At 37.1% G+C, this 20,146-nt stretch overlaps 1 protein-coding gene across 1 annotated transcript in view; it reads right to left on the bottom strand.

Annotated features, from left to right (window-relative positions):
• Positions 1 to 17,525, bottom strand: part of LOC130679351 (GLIPR1-like protein 2) — a 49,244-nt gene extending 31,719 nt beyond the window's left edge. Inside the window, 5 exon segments of the mRNA XM_057487953.1 lie at positions 6,950 to 7,053; positions 14,843 to 15,049; positions 15,051 to 15,089; positions 17,041 to 17,346; positions 17,391 to 17,525. Of these exon segments, the coding sequence (XP_057343936.1) occupies positions 6,950 to 7,053; positions 14,843 to 15,049; positions 15,051 to 15,089; positions 17,041 to 17,346; positions 17,391 to 17,525 (791 nt within the window).
• Positions 17,526 to 20,146: the final 2,621 nt, after the last annotated feature.

The following is a 20,146-nucleotide window of genomic DNA, read 5'->3' as shown; positions in this document are numbered from 1 at the left end:
AAGTCTGATGATAGCCTGATGGGTTTTCCTTTGTAGGTAACCTTTTTTTTCTGTCTGGCTGCCTTTAATACTTTGTCCTTGTCTTTGATCTTTGCCATTTTAATTATTATGTGTCTTGGTGTTGCCCTCCTTGGATCCCTTGTCATGGGAGTTCTGTGTACCTCTGTGGTCTGGGAGGCCATTTCTTCCCCTAGTTTGGGGAAATTTTCAGCAATTATTTCTTCAAAGACATTTTCTATCCCCTTTTCTCTCTCTACTTCTTCTGGAATGCCTATGATTCTTATATTATTCCTTTTATATTGATCACTCAGCTCTCTTAAAATTCTTTCATTCCTGGAGATCCTTTTATCTCTCTCTGCATCAGCTTCTCTGCGTTCCTGTTCTCTGTTTTCTAGTCCATTAATGGTCTCTTGCATCTCGTCCATTCTGTTTTGAAGTCCTTCCAGAGCTTGTTTTATTTCTGAATTCTCCTTCCTTAGTTCTTGCATATTTCTCTGCAAGTCCATCAGCATGGTTATGACTTTTGTTTTGAATTCTTTTTCAGGTAGACTGGCTAAATCTATCTCCCCAGATTCCTTCTCAGGGGAGGATGTAGCAGATGCTGAAGCTGTCTGGGTTAGTCTTGTCTGGATCATATTTTTTTGCCTTTTCATGTTGACAGGTGCTATTGACTGTCAGCTGGGAGGGCCAAAATTTTCACTTACTACTGGCCTTTCTTAACTGGGGCAACTGCGACCCCTAGTGGCTTTTGTTGGGTAATTGCGTGTAGACTGGGTCTTTGTGTCTTGCCTGGCCGGAAGGGAGAAATTTCCCTTTCTGTGGGCGGAATTTGTCTCAGGCTGCTTCTCTGCTTTCGCAGCGCCCGGTGGGGTGATGGATCGGGGGGCTGCTTGACTGTTTGCCTCCGTGAGGGGTCTCAGAGCTGTTGCCCAGGGGGTTAGTGCACCCGGTTTTCCCTGTAATTTCCAGCTGCTGTACTGTGACCTGGGTTGTTTCCGTCAAGCTGTTAAGTCCCTGTCCCTTTAAGACTTTCAAAAAGCCCCTGCTTTTCTTTGTCACAGGGGCATCAGCTTCAGCACCCGCTCAGAGGTCTTACTCCCTGTTTCCCCAGTATCCAGGGCCCCCTGGGCATGTACTGTGTCTGCGCTCTGGCCCGGATGGCTGGGGCTGGGTGTTCGGCAGTCCTGGGCTCCGTCTCCCTCCCGCTCTGCCTATTGTTCTCCCGCCGGGAGCTGGGGGGAGGGGCGCTCGGGTCCCGCCGGGCCGGGGCTTGTATCTTACCCCTTTCACCAGTCGCTGGGTTCTCGCTGGTGTAGCTGCAGTCTGGCCACTGTCCTGCATCTTCTGGTCTCTCTTTTAGGGCTAGTTGTGTTTGTTGTATTTTCAAAAGTATATATGTTTTTGGGAGGAGATTCCCACTGTCCTACTCACGCCGCCACGTTGGCTCCGCCCGATAAACATCTTTTCATATTTTAATATCTATGAAATCAAGATATGTCTTAACACTCATGGTATCTTAAAATCACAGTTGGCCAGGCAATGAATGCATATGGTTGTCACCACACATTTGTGAATTTGTCATAGTTCTTCTATTGTCATCACTTCAAATGAGTTATTTGCATTGTTTACATTTTATGTATTTAAACTATTCAAAATGTCTAAAATGATAACAATATATCATTGAATCATAAACATTAGTATGCATAAAAACATGTAAAAAGCAACTTCATATATAATAAAAAGAGACTGATGAGACAGTAAGTCAAAATGTTATTTTAAAAATCTGCTACCACAGTTCTGGTTTCCCTCTTACCTCACTAGCCCCTCTTCTTACTCCTTTGCTAGATCCTTTGCCTGAAGCTGAAACATTGCAGTGATGTAGTGCCTAGTCCTTAAATCTCTTCTGTTCCCTTTTCCATACTTATTTTCTCACAAGGTCATCTTATTCAAAATTGTGATTCATTTCTGCACCAGGGTTTTTATACGTGCAGGTTCCACTCCTTAGAAACGTATCCTAGACCTTCATCTGACTAGCTCCTTCTCATGATTCATTTACATTTCCCACATTTATTTCTCTACCCAATGTAACTGAAACAGAGCACTTGATCTTCCCTCAAGCTCTGCTCCTCTGCAAGTCTTCCTTATTTGATTGAATGCTATCACCATTTATTGAGCTGTTCAGACTAAAAGCATAGGTATATTTCATTCCATTCACTCATAAAGCTAAATCTATAAGCAGGTATTGTTAGCTTCGTCTTCAAACTATATTCTGAACTGACCTTTCCTCCCAGTTTCCATGCTATGATAAGTAGAATCCATTCCATGGTCCAGTATGGGTGTTGGCAGTGATAAAAGAGCTTTCCTCCATGCAGTTATTCTGCAGCACTGGCTCATTTCCTCTTGCAGCTCTTCCACTCTCCAGGACATCTGAATCCTCCATCAGATCCTCTGTATTGCAGCCAGCAGATGAGGGAAGACCAAGAGTGTGAAGGACCACACAGAAAGTTTTTAAAGACCATGCCTGGAAGTGGCTTCTGTTCCACTGGCCAAAGCTTAGTCACAGGCCCTACCAAACTTGTAGGGATGTTGGGAAATGTATTCTAGCTGTCTGTTCAAGAAAATGGTACCACCTGTCACTCAGTATTTCCTTAGCTATTAAATAAAGAAAATTTTCCTTACTAAATACTTCTTGACATTATCATTTACCTCTTTTAAGCTTCCAGTCTTAGATTCAATTCATTTTCATTTTCCTCAGTCCTAGATCTCTTACTTTCCACATTGGCCTATTTTTCCTCTTTAATATACAGTTTTTATACATCAAAACTGATATCCTCTGAATGTATATCCAGACTAATTGCTTCTATGATTTCATACCAGCTTTTACCACAACTCTTTTTATTTAAAATAAAGATATGTGTGTGTATTTGGTTAATGTTGCCTTTTTTTTGACATACTTCTTTTCCAGCAGACTACAAGTGTGTTCAGGGTAGGTGTTATATAAAAAATGTGGAATTCTATTATGTAGTCAGTGTCTGGTGCAACTATTACAAACACGCATTTAATTAAGTAAAAGGTCCTGCAGTCACCTACAGATGCAACATGTCCAAACTAGGCAAATCGTTTGTCCTCCACTGTACATCTTTTCCTAACTCAGTTAATAAAATTATCTACCATTTAAGCTTAAATTCTGTTTGATTATATCCTTTTCAACACCTAAATCCAAAACTAATGTTTTATTTTATTTTGTTTTATTTTCCTTAGAAATGTATGAGTACTTATCTTTGAAATTCAAAAATAATGACAAGAAAATGGTATATATAAATATTGTTTCAGTTCACTTTTTCTATTACATTATAAACTGTCATTCTTAATATGAGTATCTCTACAGATTAGGAACACTTTTTCTTTTCTTTGATTACTTTTGTTCCATTTATTCTTCTGTGTTTCAGGCACATCTATTTGTAGATGTATCTGCTCCAAAAATTTCCTTTTTTTTCTTACATATTTTGATTTCTGTTCCAAGAAAATTTTTCAAGGTTGTCATTTTTCATATTTTCTTCATAGCCAAATATGTATTATCTTTCAATCCCATGTTAGTTTCCTGTGGCTACTTCAACAGATTACCATAAAATGGGTGGTTTAAAACAACAGAAGTTTATTCTCTCAGTTCTGGAGGCCTGTTGTCCCAGATCAGGATCTTGACAGCGCTGTGCTCTCTCCGAAGGCTCAGAGGGCGAACTCCTTGGCTTTCCCAGCTTCTGTGGGCTCCAGAGGTTCCTTGGTTTGCGGATATATCACTCCAACGTCTTCCTCCATGGTCACATTGCCTCCTATTTTTTTGTGTGCCTAGTGCTGAATCTCCCTCTCCCTCTCTGTTATGAGGATATATGTGACTGCATTTAGGGCCCACCTGAGTAATCCAGGGTAAGCTCCTCCTCTCAAGATCCTTATCTTAACCATGTATTTTGCCATATAAGGCAATATTAATATTCACTCTTGCCATGTAAGTTAATATTCACAGGTTCTGCAAATTAGGACCTTGGTATATCTTTTTGGGGCCACCATTTAGCCCAGCACTCTTTCTAATTTTCAGTTTAACTCTCCTATTTTCATTTCTACTCTGTATTTCATAATACTGTGGTGGATTGATTTTTCTACCAACTACACTAAAGAAAGATAGCTAACACTGCCTATATCAAGTACATATCAAATAAAACTTAGATTCAGTTGACTAATGTATGTTCCAACCTAGATTCTTCACAAGTAGACTTGTCAATGTTTCATTGAAAGAGTTGATAGAAAACAACAGTTGATAGAAATTTCAAGACAAAGAAGCCTAAGGGACAGGTTAGGGAAAAGAAGAATAATCCTAACAACCAGTAGCTTCACCTTATCATTATAGTCACGGGATACCCCTGCATTCACTACTGTTACTAAGGTCATCAAATACCCTCATCCTTTCAAATGGGACTGTCATCTCTCCTTCCTACCTTTTCTCAGGAGCACTGTACAGTTAACTATTCTGGGCATCTTGATTCATGTTCTTCACTTGATTTGCAAGTAATCTTACCAGCATTGTTTGGTTTCCTTCCTTTGCCTCTTTTCATTCTTCTTTGCTACTCCCTTTGCCTAAAGTCAAACACTGTGGTACTCTAGGACTTAGTACTTAAATTAAGTCTCCTCAACCACTCCCTCATTAAGTGATCTTACTCAGGACTGTAACTCATCTTTACCTCAGGGCTTGTATGCCAGCAGTTCCCTCTAGTTAGAAACCTATCACAGACCTTCAAATAGCTTGTTCTTTCTCATGATTCATTTACAATTCCCACTTTTATATTTCTACCTAGTATGTCCAAATATAAAACATATCTCCTACTCTTCCCTATCTGAGTTAACGGTATTATTATTCAGCCAGTTGTTCATATTAAAAATACAGGTTTGTCCTAGATTATTATATTCCACTTACCCCTAAAGAGTCAAATCCATCAACTGGCATTATTAGCTCTACCTTCATAATATATCCGGACTTGGACATTTCCTCACAGTTTCCACGCTATGGAAAGCAGAATTCTAAGATGGACCACAGGAGCTCCCATCCCCGGTGTATATGCTTTGCATAATTTCCAGGACAATGAGTATGACAGGCTTTACTTCAATGATTAAGTTATAATATGTGGCACAGACCAGTTTAAAATAGGGAAATTATCCAGGGGAACCTGATGCAATCAGTTGGACACATTAAAAGCAGAGAGAGTTTTCTCTGCCTGGTCGCACAAGTCAGAGATTTGAAGCGTGAGAAGGATCAGATGAGCCTTTGCTGACCTGAAGTTGGTAGAAGCCTCGTGTCAAGGAAAGTGGGCAGCCTCTAGATGCTGAGAGCAACCCTGGCCGAGAGCCAGCAAGAAAATGGGTACTTAAGTCTTCTAATTATATTGAACTGAATTCTGCTAACAGCCTCTAACCACAGTTATTCATTTCTCAAACATGCTAAAACTCATTCTCAGATCAGAGCTGTTATACATGCTCTTATTTCTACCTGAAATAGCCTTTAGCCATCCTCTTATCGTTTGGCTTTCAGTTTAAATGCCACCTCCTTTTGCAACTACCCTCTGTATATTACATACTAGTTATACCCTATGGGCTTATCTTGTTATTAATGGCATAGTCCATTATCTTATTAAAATTATTTATTTAACTTTATTGTTTATCTCCTTTCTAAGATTGTAAAATAAATATGGTCAGCCTCTTTTTGGTCCCATTAGTAGATAGATACTTATACATAGATACTAAGCATCATAAATGAAAACAAGTGCCCCAGAAGAACCTCTTCCCCCTTCACACATGCCAGTGCCCATTTTTCTGCTTGAATTTTCAATACCAATCAGTAGTTAACTTTCAAAAGTTTCTCCATATAATAGGTATCATCCCAAGGCTTCTAGTCTAAAATTAAAGGAAGCCTAAAATCTTGTGCAATTGCTCTACATGCCAAACCTGTTTGCATGCTTATATTCAAAGTCAGTAAGGCTTCCATCAAGAATGGGCTTTCTGAGCCTAATTTGAATATTATAGTTCTATTGTCTTCCCTACCTAAAGGAATACAGTCAGTAATCAGTGCGGGGTTTTTCTCTTTTTTCTTTTTGGTTTAGTCCCAGAAGCATTTTTCTTGGAGAAATTCTTTCTCAAACTTGGCATGTAGTCAGTTTTTACTGTTTACTCGACATATTGATTAGAATATTTTCTCACTTAGTTGGATATTTTAGTAATATTACTTATAGTATCATATTAATCTGTAAGAAAAGTTGAGACTTCAACAGCTCTCCACAGATGGAGGCTATTTTGAAAGATTGTTATTTCCCATCATAAGAAGGTGTTCAGGTACTGGGTAAATGATCACATGGTAAGTGGACAGAATTCAAGTTTCATATAGATAGCTTGACTAGAAGACTTCTTAAGTCATCTTCCATCTCCAAGTTATTAATGTTCCTTATATGTACAAGTTTAGCTCCAATTAAAAATGCAACCTCCAAAGGATAGTACATTAAAAATGCCCTTCTGGTTCCAAAACTGATGTACTCTTGAAACAGTTCTTACAACATGTATTTCCACACATCTATATTCTTTTGACATTTGCTGAAAATATGGGACAAACCATTTTGAATAATTTAAATCCTATACTAGTTAGGCTAAATATTATGAAAAAAACGCTAAAGCTAAAATTCCTTTGGGAAGTTAATACTTGGCTAGTCTATACATAAAATCAGTATTCCAAATTATAACATTTCATTTTGGAATTGAAAGTATTTTAAAATAAAGTCTTCAATTAATACCTTACATTCATCTTTTATAGTTCACCAAGACATTTAGAAGAATATATTGAAAATTAGGAAAAGTTAACCTTGAAAAATTTCCAATTTATTATTATACCTTTTTAAAATTTAAAGTAACTTATCCTGGTGTATAGTTGCATATGAAAATTGCTGCATGTTTAATATGTCCAATTATTGGACATGGTGTAACAGCACAACGAATTTTGTAAGATTTGTCCTAAACAAGCTAAAATAAAATTTTCAAAGAAATTATAAAATTTAATTCTAAACATTTACTCTGCCATTTATAAACCATAATATGTTATATTCGCATAGAACTTTTAACCAAACAATTCAAGGAATATGAACTATTCTTCATTTGGATACAGGTAGAGAATCATTATTGATTTAAGGAAGCATTTCTAAAACTGTATTTAGAGAAACACTTTATTAGGTTCTACCAATACTGTATTCTTCAGAGAAAGAGCTTGAGAAACACTGGTTCAGAATATTGCTTTAAGGCCAAGAGAGGACACACGTGCTGGAATCAATTTTCAACCTCTTGTTGAATCTGAGAGTTCTAGGTTATCAGCAGAGAGAAACAGGGAAAAAAGAAGAGAAAAGGTTTTGTAAGAATGGAAGTTGTGAGTAGAATGGAGAAGAAGAAAGACAGTAAGATTACAGAAGGGAAGGAAAGGTGATACAAGAGGACAGAGTAACTGAAAGCTACAGTAATTTTTTATTGTTAAGGAAATTCCATTATAAATAAGAAAGAGTGAGGGCCTTTTGTTTTAAAAATGAATTAAAGAGCAGGTTTCAATAAAAGGAAAAACAGATCTTGAATTGGAGTGAAAATATGAGAAAAATTATCTTCCAGAAATTCACAGTATGGCTGTAGTATTTCTCATACCTGCAAGTGACAAAAAAAAAAAACTTGTTTTATTAACCTCTGTGGAAGAGAGAAAAATCATTTTTGTTTTCCTATTTTCTTTATCCCAAGTCTTTGTGGTTTTAAAAGTATGACTCTTAAAGAAATCAAGTGATGCTTTAAAAGAATAGAGAAAAGAATGTCTGCGACAGTTGAAGTGAAGTTAAGCAGATCAAATACAGGAAGCACAAATATCTAGAATACCAGGTTTAAGGATTAAAAAAATAGAGGACTAGGTCAGGGAGTCTACTTAATTAGTTTACTGAGAGTATTGCTGGTTTTGATATGAGTAGACAATGGAAAACCACTAGAACTTCCAGGAAGATGAAAGAACTGATGAAAAAAATTGAAACATGATTCATTTGATGGAACACAAATATATGAGTTCAACAAGAAAAAATTCCAAGATTTTACATAAAACATAGCATCAGGGCCTACTGATTGAAAAATTAAAATCTTTTTTAAAAGCTTGGAAGTTCACTCAATAATTCCTTGATTTCTGATGCAAATATGTATTGAAGACTTAAATAATGTCACGTGTTGAGAATATATGGATGAAAGACAAGTTTCCTGCACTCAGTGTAATATTATATGCAAACAGATTAGAAAACAATGTGATATGTGAAATAATAAATGTATATACAGGAAATCACAAGGTTCAGTATTCTTGGAATATAAAGTGTAAGGGTGGATTGTTAGGCATGGAGGAGGGAAATAATACTATTAATTCCATTTAAAATGTTTTAGTCAGTTATATAGTAGTATATATACTGATCTGTGTGAAAAATAATCAAGTCCTTTATTTATGCTTATGGTCAATAACTTAAAAGTAACTTTCATGTTCTATTTTCTTTCTTTTACAGTGTGCATTGTTTTTAATAAAGCACCTTTCTTTCTTTTTTTAATAAAGCATCTTTGGGTACAGAGATTAGATTTACTATATTTAAAGGAATGTTATAATTGTACTGTTTACATAGTAGATGGAATTATAGATATTTTGAAAATTTAGGACTGAGTTGAATTTTGATTCTATTAGAAATAATTTTACCACTTGAGTTTATTTATAAAATTGAACATAATCAGGATTAAAGATGGCGGCATGAGAGAAGAGTCAGAGGCTTCCTCTTAAAACTGGATACAATTAGAAAATTTAATTGGCACAACTAATCCTGAGAGAGCAATAGGAAAGAGGACGCGTCAGACTGCACACACCTGGAGAAAAGAGCAGACCTCAGTGAACGGGGTAACGTACCAGAGCTGAGGCTCCACGGGACCCGAGCCCCTCCCCAACCCCAGCTCACCAGTGGTAGGGAGAGAAACGGAGTAGGGAGGGAGTGGAAGGCTTGGGACTGCTGAACACCTAGCTCCAGAGATCTGCGCTGGGAGCACAAACCTACATTTCACGGTGCTTTCATGAGACTTGCGTGACTACCGGGTTGGAAAGTTAATACAGGCAGAGTTCTGGGGACACTGGGATTCCGGATGCTTGTGGAAAGCAGGGATCCATATCTGGCTGCTCTGGGGACAAAAACTTATACCTGTGTAACTGGCCCACTGGCTCAGGCAGTAGAGACAGGCACAGGAGCCAGGAGGTGGGGAACAGCTCTTTCCTACCCCAAGTACCGCTCCCCTGCAACCCCTGCAACCCCTGACATTGCTTCAGGGGCTCAGCAGCTCCAGAGACTACAGCTTCTGGACACTAGAGGGCGCCATATACAAACATGAAATGCCAAAGGAAACTTGTCTAGAGTAAAATTGTTCATACAACTCCCAAGAAAGATTTAAATGATATGGACCTCATGACACTTCCTGAAAGGGAGTTCAAAATAAAAATAATCAACATTCTAATGGAGGTACAGAAAGACATCCAAGAATTCAGGAATGAATTCAGGTCAGAGATCCAATCGTTAAAGAACACGATGGAGGGTATTAAAAGCAGGTTGGATACGGTGGAGGAGACAATAAATGAAATAGAAATTAGAGAAGAGGAATACAAAGAAGCTGAGGCACAGAGAGAAAAAAGAATCTCTAAAAATGAAAGAATATTGAGAGAACTGTGTGACCAATCCAAGTGGAACAATATTCACATTATTGGGATACCAGAAGAAGAAGAGAGAGAAAAAGGGATAGAAAGTGTCTTTGAGGACATAGTTGCTGAAAACTTCTCCAATCTGGGGAAGGAGATAGTCTCTCAGGCCATGGAGAACCACAGATCCCCCTACAAAAGGGACCCAAGGAAGACAACACCAAGACACATAGTAATTAAAATGGGAAAGATCAAGGATAAGGACAGACTGCTAAAAGCAGCCAAAGGCATATATAAGATCACATAAAAAGGAAAGCCCATCAGACTAACAACAGACTTCTCAGCAGAAACCTTACAGGCAAGAAGGGAGTGGCATGATGTATTTAATGCCATGAAGTAGAAGGGCCTGGAAACAAGATTAATTTATCCGGCGAGATTATCATTTAAATTTGAAGGGGGGGTTAAACAATTTTCAGATAAGCAAAAGCTGAGAGTTTACCTCCCACAAACCATCTCTGCAGTCTATTTTGGAGGGACTTCTATAGATGGAAGTGTTCCTAGGGTTGGATAGCTGTTACCAGAGGTAGTAAAATCATGGTAGGGAGGGTGGAGCAGCTGATTGCATGGCAAATGCAAAATGAAATTGACTATCCTCAAAGCCAATCAAGGGATAGAAAAAAAAGTATAGAATCTGATACCTAATATACAAAGAAAGGAGGAGGAAGAAAAAGGAGGAGAAATAGAAAAGAACCTTTACATTGTGTTTGTAACAGCATACTAAGTGAGTTAAGTTAGACTCTTAGATAGTAAGGAAAGTAACCTGGAACCTTTGGTAACCACGAATCTAAAGCCTGAAATGGCAATAAGTACATACCAATTGATAATCACCCTAAATGTAAATGGACTGAATGCACCAATCAAAAGACTTAGAGTCACTGAATTGATAAAAAAACAAGACCCATCTATATGCTGCTTACAAGAGATTCACCTCAAACCCAAAGACATGCGCAGACTAAAAGTCAAGGGATGGAAAAAGATATTTCATGCAAACAATATGGAGAAAAAAGCAGGAGTTGCAGTACTAGTATCAGACAAAAAAGACTTCAAAACAAAGAAAGTAACAAGACATAAAGAAGGACATTACATGACAAAGGGCTCAGTCCAACAAGAGGATATAACCATTATAAATATATATGCACCCAATACAGGAGCACCAGCATATGTGAAAAAAATACTAACAGAACTAAAGGAGGAAATAGACTTCAACGCATTCATTTTAGGAGACTTCAACACACCATTCACTCCAAAGGACAGATTCACCAGACAGAAAATAAGTAAGGACACACAGGCACTGAACAACACACTAGAACAGATGGACCTAATAGACATCTACAGAACTCTACACCCAAAAGCAACAGGATACACATTCTTCTCAAGTGCACATGGAACATTCTCCAGAATAGACCACATACTAGGCCACAAAAAGAGCCTCAGTAAATTCCAAAAGACTGAAATCCTACCAACCAACTTTTCAGATCACAAAGGTATAAAACTAGAAATAAATTGTACCAAGAAAGCAAAAAGGCTCACAAACACATGGAGGCTTAACAACATACTCCTAAATAGTCAATGGATCAATAACAAAATTAAAAAGGAGATCCAGCAATATATGGAAACAAATGACAACAACAATACAAAGCCCCAACTTCTGTGGGACACAGCGAAAGCAGTCTTAAGAGGAAAGTATATAGCAATCCAGGCATATTTAAAGAAGGAAGAACAAACCCAAATGAACAGTCTAACATCACAGTTAGCAAAATTGGAAAAAAATGAACAAATGAGGCCTAAAGTCAGCAGAAGGAGGGACATAATAAAGATCAGAGAAGAAATAAACATAATTGAGAAGAATAAAAAAATAGAAAAAATCAATGAAACCAAGAGCAGGTTCTTTGAGAAAATAAACAAAATAAATAAGCCTCTAGCTAGACTTATTAAGACAAAAAGAGAATCAACACACATCAACAGAATCAGAACTGAGAAAGGAAACATCACGACGGATCCAACAGAAATACAAAGAATTATTAGAGAATACTATGAAAACCTATATGCTAAGAAGCTGAAAAACCTAGAAGAAATGGACAACTTCCTAGAAAAATAAAACCTCCCAAGACTGACCAAGGAAGAAACACAAAATCTAAACAAACCAATTACCAGCAAAGAAATTGAAGCAGTAATAAAAAAACAACCCAAGAAAAAAACCCCTGGGCCAGATAGATTTACCTCGAAATTTTATCAGACATACAGAGAAGATATAATACCCATTCTCCTTAAAGTTTTCCAAAAAATAGAAGAGGAGGGAATACTCCCAAACTCATTCTATGAAGCCAACATCACCCTAATACCAAAACCAGGCAAAGACACCACCAAAAAAGAAAACTACAGACGAATATCCCTGATGAACGTAGATGCAAAAATACTCGATAAAATATTAGCAAACCGAATTCAAAAATGTATCAAAAGGATCATGCACCACAACCAAGTGGGATTCATCCCAGGGATGCAAGGATGGTACAACATTCAAAAATCCATCAACATCATCCATCACGTCAACAAAAAGAAAGACAAAAACCACATGATCATCTCCATAGATGCTGAAAAAGCATTCGACAAAATTCAACATCCATTCATGATAAAAACTCTCAGCAAAATGGGTATAGAGAGCAAGTACCTCAACATAATAAAGGCCATATACAATAAACCCACAGCCAACATCATACTGAACAGGGGAAGCTGAAAGCTTTTCCTCTGGGATCGGGAACAAGACAGGGATGCCCACTCTCCCCACTGTTATTTAACATAGTACTGGAGGTCCTAGCCATGGCAATTAGACAAAACAAAGAAATACATGGAGTCCAGATTGGTAAAGAAGAAGTCAAACTGTCACTATTTGCAGAGGACATGATATTGTACATAAAAAACCCTAAAGACTCCACTCCAAAACTACTAGAACTGATATCGGAATACAGCAAAGATGCAGGATACAAAATTAACACACAGAAAACTGTTTCTTTCCTATACACTAACAATGAGCCAATAGAGAAATCAGGAAAACAATTCCGTTCACAATTGCATCAAAAAGAATAAAATACCTAGGAATAAATCTAACCAAAGAAGTGAAAGACCTATACCCTGAAAACTATAAGACACTCTTAAGAGAAGTTAAAGAGGACACTAACAAACGGAAACTTATCCCATGCTCGTGGCTAGGAAGAATTATTGTCATCAAAATGGCCATCCTGCCCAAAGCAATATACAGATTTCATGCAATCCCTACCAAATTACCAACAACATTCTTCAATGAACTGGAACAAATAGTTCAAAAATTCATATGGAAACACCTAAGACCCCGAATAGCCTAAGCAATCCTGAGAAAGAAGAATAAAGTAGGGGGGATCTCACTCCCCAACTTCAAGCTCTACTACAAAGCCATAGTAATCAAGACAATTTGGTACTGGCACAAGAACAGAGCCACAGACCAGTGGAACAGATTAGAGAATCCAGACATTAACCCAAACATATATGGTCAATTAATATTTGATAAATTAGCCATGGACATACAATGGGGAAATGACAGTCTCTTCAACAGATGTTGCTGGCAGAACTGGACAGCTACATGTAAGAGAATGAAACTGGATCACTGTCTAACCCCATACACAAAAGTAAATTCAAAATGGATCAAAGACTTGAATTTAAGTCATGAAACCATAAAATTCTTAGAAAAACACATAGGCAAAAATCTCTTGGATGTGAACATTAGTGACTTCATGAATATATCTCCCAGGGCAAGGAAAACAAAAGCAAAAATGAATAAGTGGGACTATATCAAGCTGAAAAGCTTCTGTACAGCAAAGGACCCCAACAATAGAACAAAAAGATACCCTACAGCATGGGAGAATATTTTCGTAAATGACAGATCCGATAAAGGCTTGATGTCCAAAATATATAAGGAGCTCACACGCCTCAACAAACAAAAATCAAACAATACAATTAAGAAATGGGCAGAGGAGCTGAACAGACAGTTCTGCAAAGAAGAAATTCAGATGGCCAACAGACACATGAAAAGATGCTCCACATCACTAGTTATCAGAGAAATGCAAATTAAAACCACGATGAGATATCACCTCACACCAGTTAGGATGGCCACCATTCAAAAGACAAACAACAACAAATGTTGGCAAGGTTGTGGAGAAAGGCGAAACCTCCTACACTGCTGGTGGGAATGTAAGTTAGTTCAACCATTGTGGAAAGCAATATGGAGGTTCCTCAAAATGCTCAAAATAGACTTACCATTTGACCCAGGAATTCCACTTCTAGCAATTTACCCTAAGGATGCAGCACTCCAGTTTGAAAAAGACAGATTTACCCCCATGTTTATCACAGCACTATTTACAATAGCCAAGAAATGGAAGCAACCTAAGTGTCCATCAGTAGATGAATGGATAAGGAAGATGTGGTACATATATACAATGGAATATTATTCAGCCAGAAGAAGAAAACACAACCTACCATTTGCAACAACATGGATGGAGCTAGAGGGTATTATGCTCAATGAAATAAACCAAGCAGAGAAAAACAAATACCAAATGATTTCACTCATCTGTGGAGTATGAGAACAAATGAAAAACTGAAGGAACAAAACAGCAGCAGAATCACAGAACCCAAGAATGGACTAACAGTTACCAAAGGGAAAGAGACCAGGGAGAATGGGAGGGTAGGGAGGGATAATGGTGGGGAAGAAGAAAGGAGGTATTATGATTAGCATGTATAATATGGGGGGTGGGGGAAAAGGGAGGGCTTTGCAACACAGAGAAGACAAGTAGTGATTCTACAACATCTTACTATGCTGATGGACAGTGACTGTAATGGGGTTTGTGGGGGGGACTTGGGGTAGGGGATAGCCTAGTAAACATAATGTTCTTCAAAAATAAATAAATTAGTTAATTAAAATAATTGAACATAATCAATAAAAACTTAGTAGTAAAGCAATTAATGAGTATACTGAATAATATAAAAATTAAATACCTATATATAATTAGAACAGTCATCAGAGCAACTGACATTTTCAAAACGGTACTTTGTCTTCTCTGCATACCAACTTCTGTTAGCACTACTTGCAGTAAATTCATTTTCTGGGCCGACCCATATATTTTCACCAATACCATTAAATTTAGGATGGACCATTTTTAGTTCTTCTAAATGAATATTATGCTGAAACACACATTTTTTACCCCCATGCTCTAGCAGTCCATGACAAAGCTACATCCCAAGTCTGAAAAAAATGCAAAAAGCAAAGAAAACAAAATAATATGAGGTTTCTTTTGTGCTCTAAATTATTTTCCTTAAGTTCGCATAGTTAGATGTAAGGAAAACAATTCTAACTTTGTGCGTATGGGTCTTGTTTGTGGAATTTCTGTGAGGGAAATTTTTATCTAAATGTGAACATAATAGATAAAATATGAATATTTCCACTACACTATTTTTGACTTTTTGTTTTTGTTTTTTGGTCAATTTCCTGTTCATTTCCTTCATTCATTTCTCTAATGGTGCTGTTTCTTAGGAATTTTAAACGATTCTTAAATATGCCTTAATGACACATCAGTGATTTTAATCCTTTGACATTTATCCAGCAAACATCTTTCTCAGCTGTGTTCAATTTACATTTTAAAGAAGTAAAGTCCATTGTTCCACTTTTGAATGTGGATTATAGTTGCAGAATCATTTTGGTTTTCTCTTATAACACTTCTCATGTACCTTCATCATAATTTGAATCTAAGAATTATAAAAATGATCAAGAACTGATAGAAAAGGGAAAAGAGTTAACAAAGTAAAATCAATAATCTCCCCAAAACTATAAAGAAGACAAAAATGACACATATGAGTATCTTAGCCTTATTCCATGATCATTCTCCTTGAATATAAATAAAAAACATTTTAAAATTTCCTAGCTTTCATTAAATTCAGAGTATTGTTTCCTTAAAATTTCAAGCACAGTGTACAGAAACTGAAAATTTATGGAAGTCCAAAATAATCTGAGATAAGCAAGAGGCTTAAAGTTTATTTCTAAAATTGCCCTTATTTTTGAAGTAAAAGCAGTATTTCTGTTAGACACAATAGAGAAGTAAATGAGTATTCAAAAAGTACATCAGGAGAAATTTAGTGAAATAACTTAGTGACATTTTATTTTCCACACTGCCTGTAAAGAAAGGTTGTCAATATCCTCTAACAATTCAAATGCCTTCAAGAAACCAAGTGATAAATTACTTATCACTTTCAAAATTAAGAAAGTTAAAACTTCTGTGAGGTATAGCTGAATATAAGATTTTAAAGTTCCCAAAAAAATCACAAGCTATAAAAACTTATTGAAAAAACTAACACATCTTTTGGTACTGAAGTACAGTTGACATATTACAAAATGTTAAACAATGATTAAATAACCCTCAAGTAATACATGCCTCTTTAAAATTTGTGAAAAGATGTAATTTAGAATGCAATGCGTTTAAAATATTTCTTGTATATTATATGATGTGGGCCGATTCATTCACAGGTCGAAAGGGTTGAATATTTGTAGAACATTCTCAGCAAATTCAGCCTCTTTCTACACAAACCAGTCTAGATGCCTTCATGTGTCCTTCTGTTCTTCCACAGTCAGTCACCTGGGTTTTAAAAATAGCTCTCCCACTTACTGAATGAGTAACTTTAGACAATTTACTTGACTTCTCTTTTCTCAGTTTTCTGTAAAATGGAGATAGTATCTGCTTAAGGATTTTATGGTTTACATGAGTTGACGTTTTCCAGGAATTTAAAATAGTACCAGTTCTGAAAATGGTGGTGGTGATGATTATCCAACATTGTAAATGCACTGTCACTGAATTTTACACTAAAAAATGGTTAGAATGGTAAATTTTGTGTTAATGTATACCAGGAGGAAATTCACCTGAGAGTCTATTCTTTTGTCTGTGAGGAAAATAAAAGGCACGTCCTGCATTACATTCCCAACTCCACAGGTAAGGGTGAAAAAAACAATATTCATCAGTATCACAGAACGATCATTTCCCCTTGAGTAAGCAAAGGCTCCTCAGACACGTTAATTATTCAGCACTTGGCATTTACTGTACAGATACCTCATTAATAAGCGATGCCACATCGTTTGGTATCCGAAATCAACTTTGGAAATACTTAGCTATATTAGTTGGGTGAAAATTTTAGAAGTTTCTTTAAACGTCAGCATGTTCGGTTAGACACCTGTGCAGAGCGGCTCCGCGGGTCGCGGCTGTCGACTCAGGCTTCCCACTAGGCTCCCGGGGAGGCGGGGCCCGGCGGGCGCGCTGCGCCGCGTGGATTGGCAGGACTCCTGGGCGGGCCAGCGCGTGCGCACTGGCCTGTCTGTGGGCGGTGGACCATGGAGGCACCAAGGCGCCGCGCCCGGGAGAGGGTCGCGCAAATGTTCTCCCTGACGCGAAACGGCAATATGAAGCTGTGGCAATGTGAACTCTGGCTGCTACGACTGGTTTCCGGTTTGAACGCGACTTTTTTGCCACACGAAGAGGACATAAGCTTTATCAACGAGTACGTGAACCTCCACAATGAGCTGCGGGGCAACGTCATCCCCCGAGGGAACTCCGACAACCGTTGTCACGACGCTCCGCTCCGCCTCAGAAGGCTGGGCCACTGCACTGAGGCGCAAGGATCGCGCGGAACCACACATTTAGTTAGGGTTGAAAAATACCCATAAAGTTTGTACACCCAAGAAGTAACAACACTTGTCATTCTTAAACACAGATACCTCCAAGACTTCGCGCAGGGTTGGGACAGGTGAGTGGAGACACTCCGAGGTGCAAAATTTAAGGGGGCTTCAGTTCGAGAAAATGATGGTTTTAATGCACATCTCTTAAAATATAAATATCAATGCAAAAAATCATTAAGAATATCAATTTAAACAAATACAGGATCCTTGGGCTTGATTTGGGAGGCAAGTGAGGCAGTCCCAGGATGGTGCAAGTGAAAGGTCAGGTGTGTTTTTGCAAAATTTTTAAATTTCATCTTGAATGTTGTCACATTAATTTTGCTTACAATGTGTTCTTGCTTCTTTCCCATTGCTTTCTTCAATATTTGCTTACTTCATCAACTGTTCCCTTGTTGCTAGGGAGTCTCTGTGATTGTCATTAAAAATGACTGCAAGATTTATTGAGTAAATAACTGCCCTTTTATCAGGCAACTAGGAGCTTCCACTTTACATTATAAATAATATTGCAAGGACTGTCTCCCTAGACAAAAGTCTTTTCTTCCTTGTGGATTAATGGGACAAATTCCAGAAGTGAAATAAATAAATTAGGGATACGCTTATTTATGTGATGCATAGCAATTGCTATTCTAAAAGTCTGTGCCAAATTAATCAAATAGTAGCAGTGTGTAAATGTCTATTTTTAACTGCAATGGACACTGGCTTGGGAATTTTCACTTACTAAACTAATACATTATGATTTTACTTCATTTTAATATTAATTTAATGTTATTGTTTGGACATATTTTCTCTCATTCATTTTCCTTTGCTTTTTGTATTGTCAGAAATCCTCTCCTTAGTTTCCTATAGAAATATGTTAGCACTTAGTACTATTTATTCAAGATAGCTTTTCTCCAGGTCAATTTTTATCTTTTAAATTTAATCACAGAATTTGAGGATATTTGAGAGTTTTATCTATGTATTTTTCCATCCTTTGTAATTAATTCTGTTTCTTCCAAATTTGAAGATTAGTTTTTCTCATTATAATAAACACACAATACTTTACAATGTAAGTCTTTATAAGTTGTGTACTTCTAATATCTAAAAATTGTATTTCAAACATAAAGGAAAGTATAGAGAATAATATAGCAGACACTTGTGTGGGGACAAGCTTGCCTGCTTGTAACCTTTTGAGCCAGAATAACCACCTGTCCACATGGCCCCTTCTGTTGGCTGGTGTGCTAGGTATATGATGGCCTGGGGCTGGCCAAATCCAAGGCAGCCTTATCAATGGGAAGACCTTATTGGCAGGTAGACCCCCCTGTCTGACCAAAGTTTTGTTCCCTGGAGGACCCGTCACAGAAGAATGATCCCTCCTAGCAAAGCGCATAGCCTTTGTCCCTCACCTCATGTAAGCAGTTCCCTCCTTGTCCATGACAGCCATGCACAACATTGTCCAGCTGGCTGCTCCTGGCTTCCATGTACGTAAGTCCCAATAAACCCTCATGTCTCATGGTATCTCCGGGTCTTTTCTTCAGTCTCTTGTGCCCTTTCCCATCTCTACTCGCGAACATGGGTGTGTGACCAGGCTTATGATTACAATATATATCTTAATATATGAACATTTTTTAAAGGAATCATGTTTTGGGTACAGTTTAAAGCCCCACCCTAAACTGTTACTCTTCTTTTCTTTCTAAAAGTTGGTGGACATTTTACCCATGGATTTTACTGGGTCAAAAATAGAAACTAAATCGTATAATCTATCAATAGTATAGTTTACTTAGAACTTTTCCTTGACAGGTTTGGCAGTTACATATTTTATTTTTATTTTTTATTGGTTATTCTTAATATTTTAATACATATACTTTATAAAAGTCCAAAGTTAATCAGTATCTATTACCTCCCTCCAAATATTAAAAAGATCTTACAGTACAAATTCTAAATGTCTCCTGCCCATGTCCATACTGTTGTTATCAAGTATTTGTGTTCCATCTTGTTTTAAAGCTCAAATAAATTATTTTTAATTGTTGTAAAATTTGCATAGCATAAGCTTTACCATTTTAACCATCTTTAAATGTGCATTTCTATGGCATGAAGCACATTCTTATTGTAATGCAATGTAAACTGGTGCAGCCACTATGAAAAATAGTATAGAGGCTCCACAAAAAATTGAAAGTAGGACATCATATGATCCAGCAAGCCCACTTCTGGGTATATATCCAAAGGAAGTGAAAACAGTATACCAAAGAGATACTTAACTCCTAAGTTCACTGCAGCATTATAACCTAGGTATAGAAACAATCTAGTGTCCATCAATGGATGAATCAATAAAGAAGATATGAGGGGTGTATATATAATGAAATTTTAATAAGCCATGAGAAAGAAGGAAATCGTGCCATTTACCACAACTTGGTTAGAATTTTAGAGCATTATGTTAAGTGAAATAAGTCAGAGGAAGACAATAATAATAAAAAGTTTGATTCATAGAAACAATGTAGAAAAGTGGTTGCCAGAGGGTGGAGGATCAGAGAAATAGTAAAAGGTTGATAATGTAGTAAAAACTTTTCATATATAAGATAAATAACATCTGAGGATCTAATGAAAAA

Source organism: Manis pentadactyla, chromosome 10 (assembly GCF_030020395.1).
Source record: "Manis pentadactyla isolate mManPen7 chromosome 10, mManPen7.hap1, whole genome shotgun sequence".
NCBI classification, from domain to species: domain Eukaryota; kingdom Metazoa; phylum Chordata; class Mammalia; order Pholidota; family Manidae; genus Manis; species Manis pentadactyla.
The sequence above is the reverse complement of the archived record's forward strand: the minus strand, read 5'-3'. Positions and strand labels throughout refer to the sequence as shown.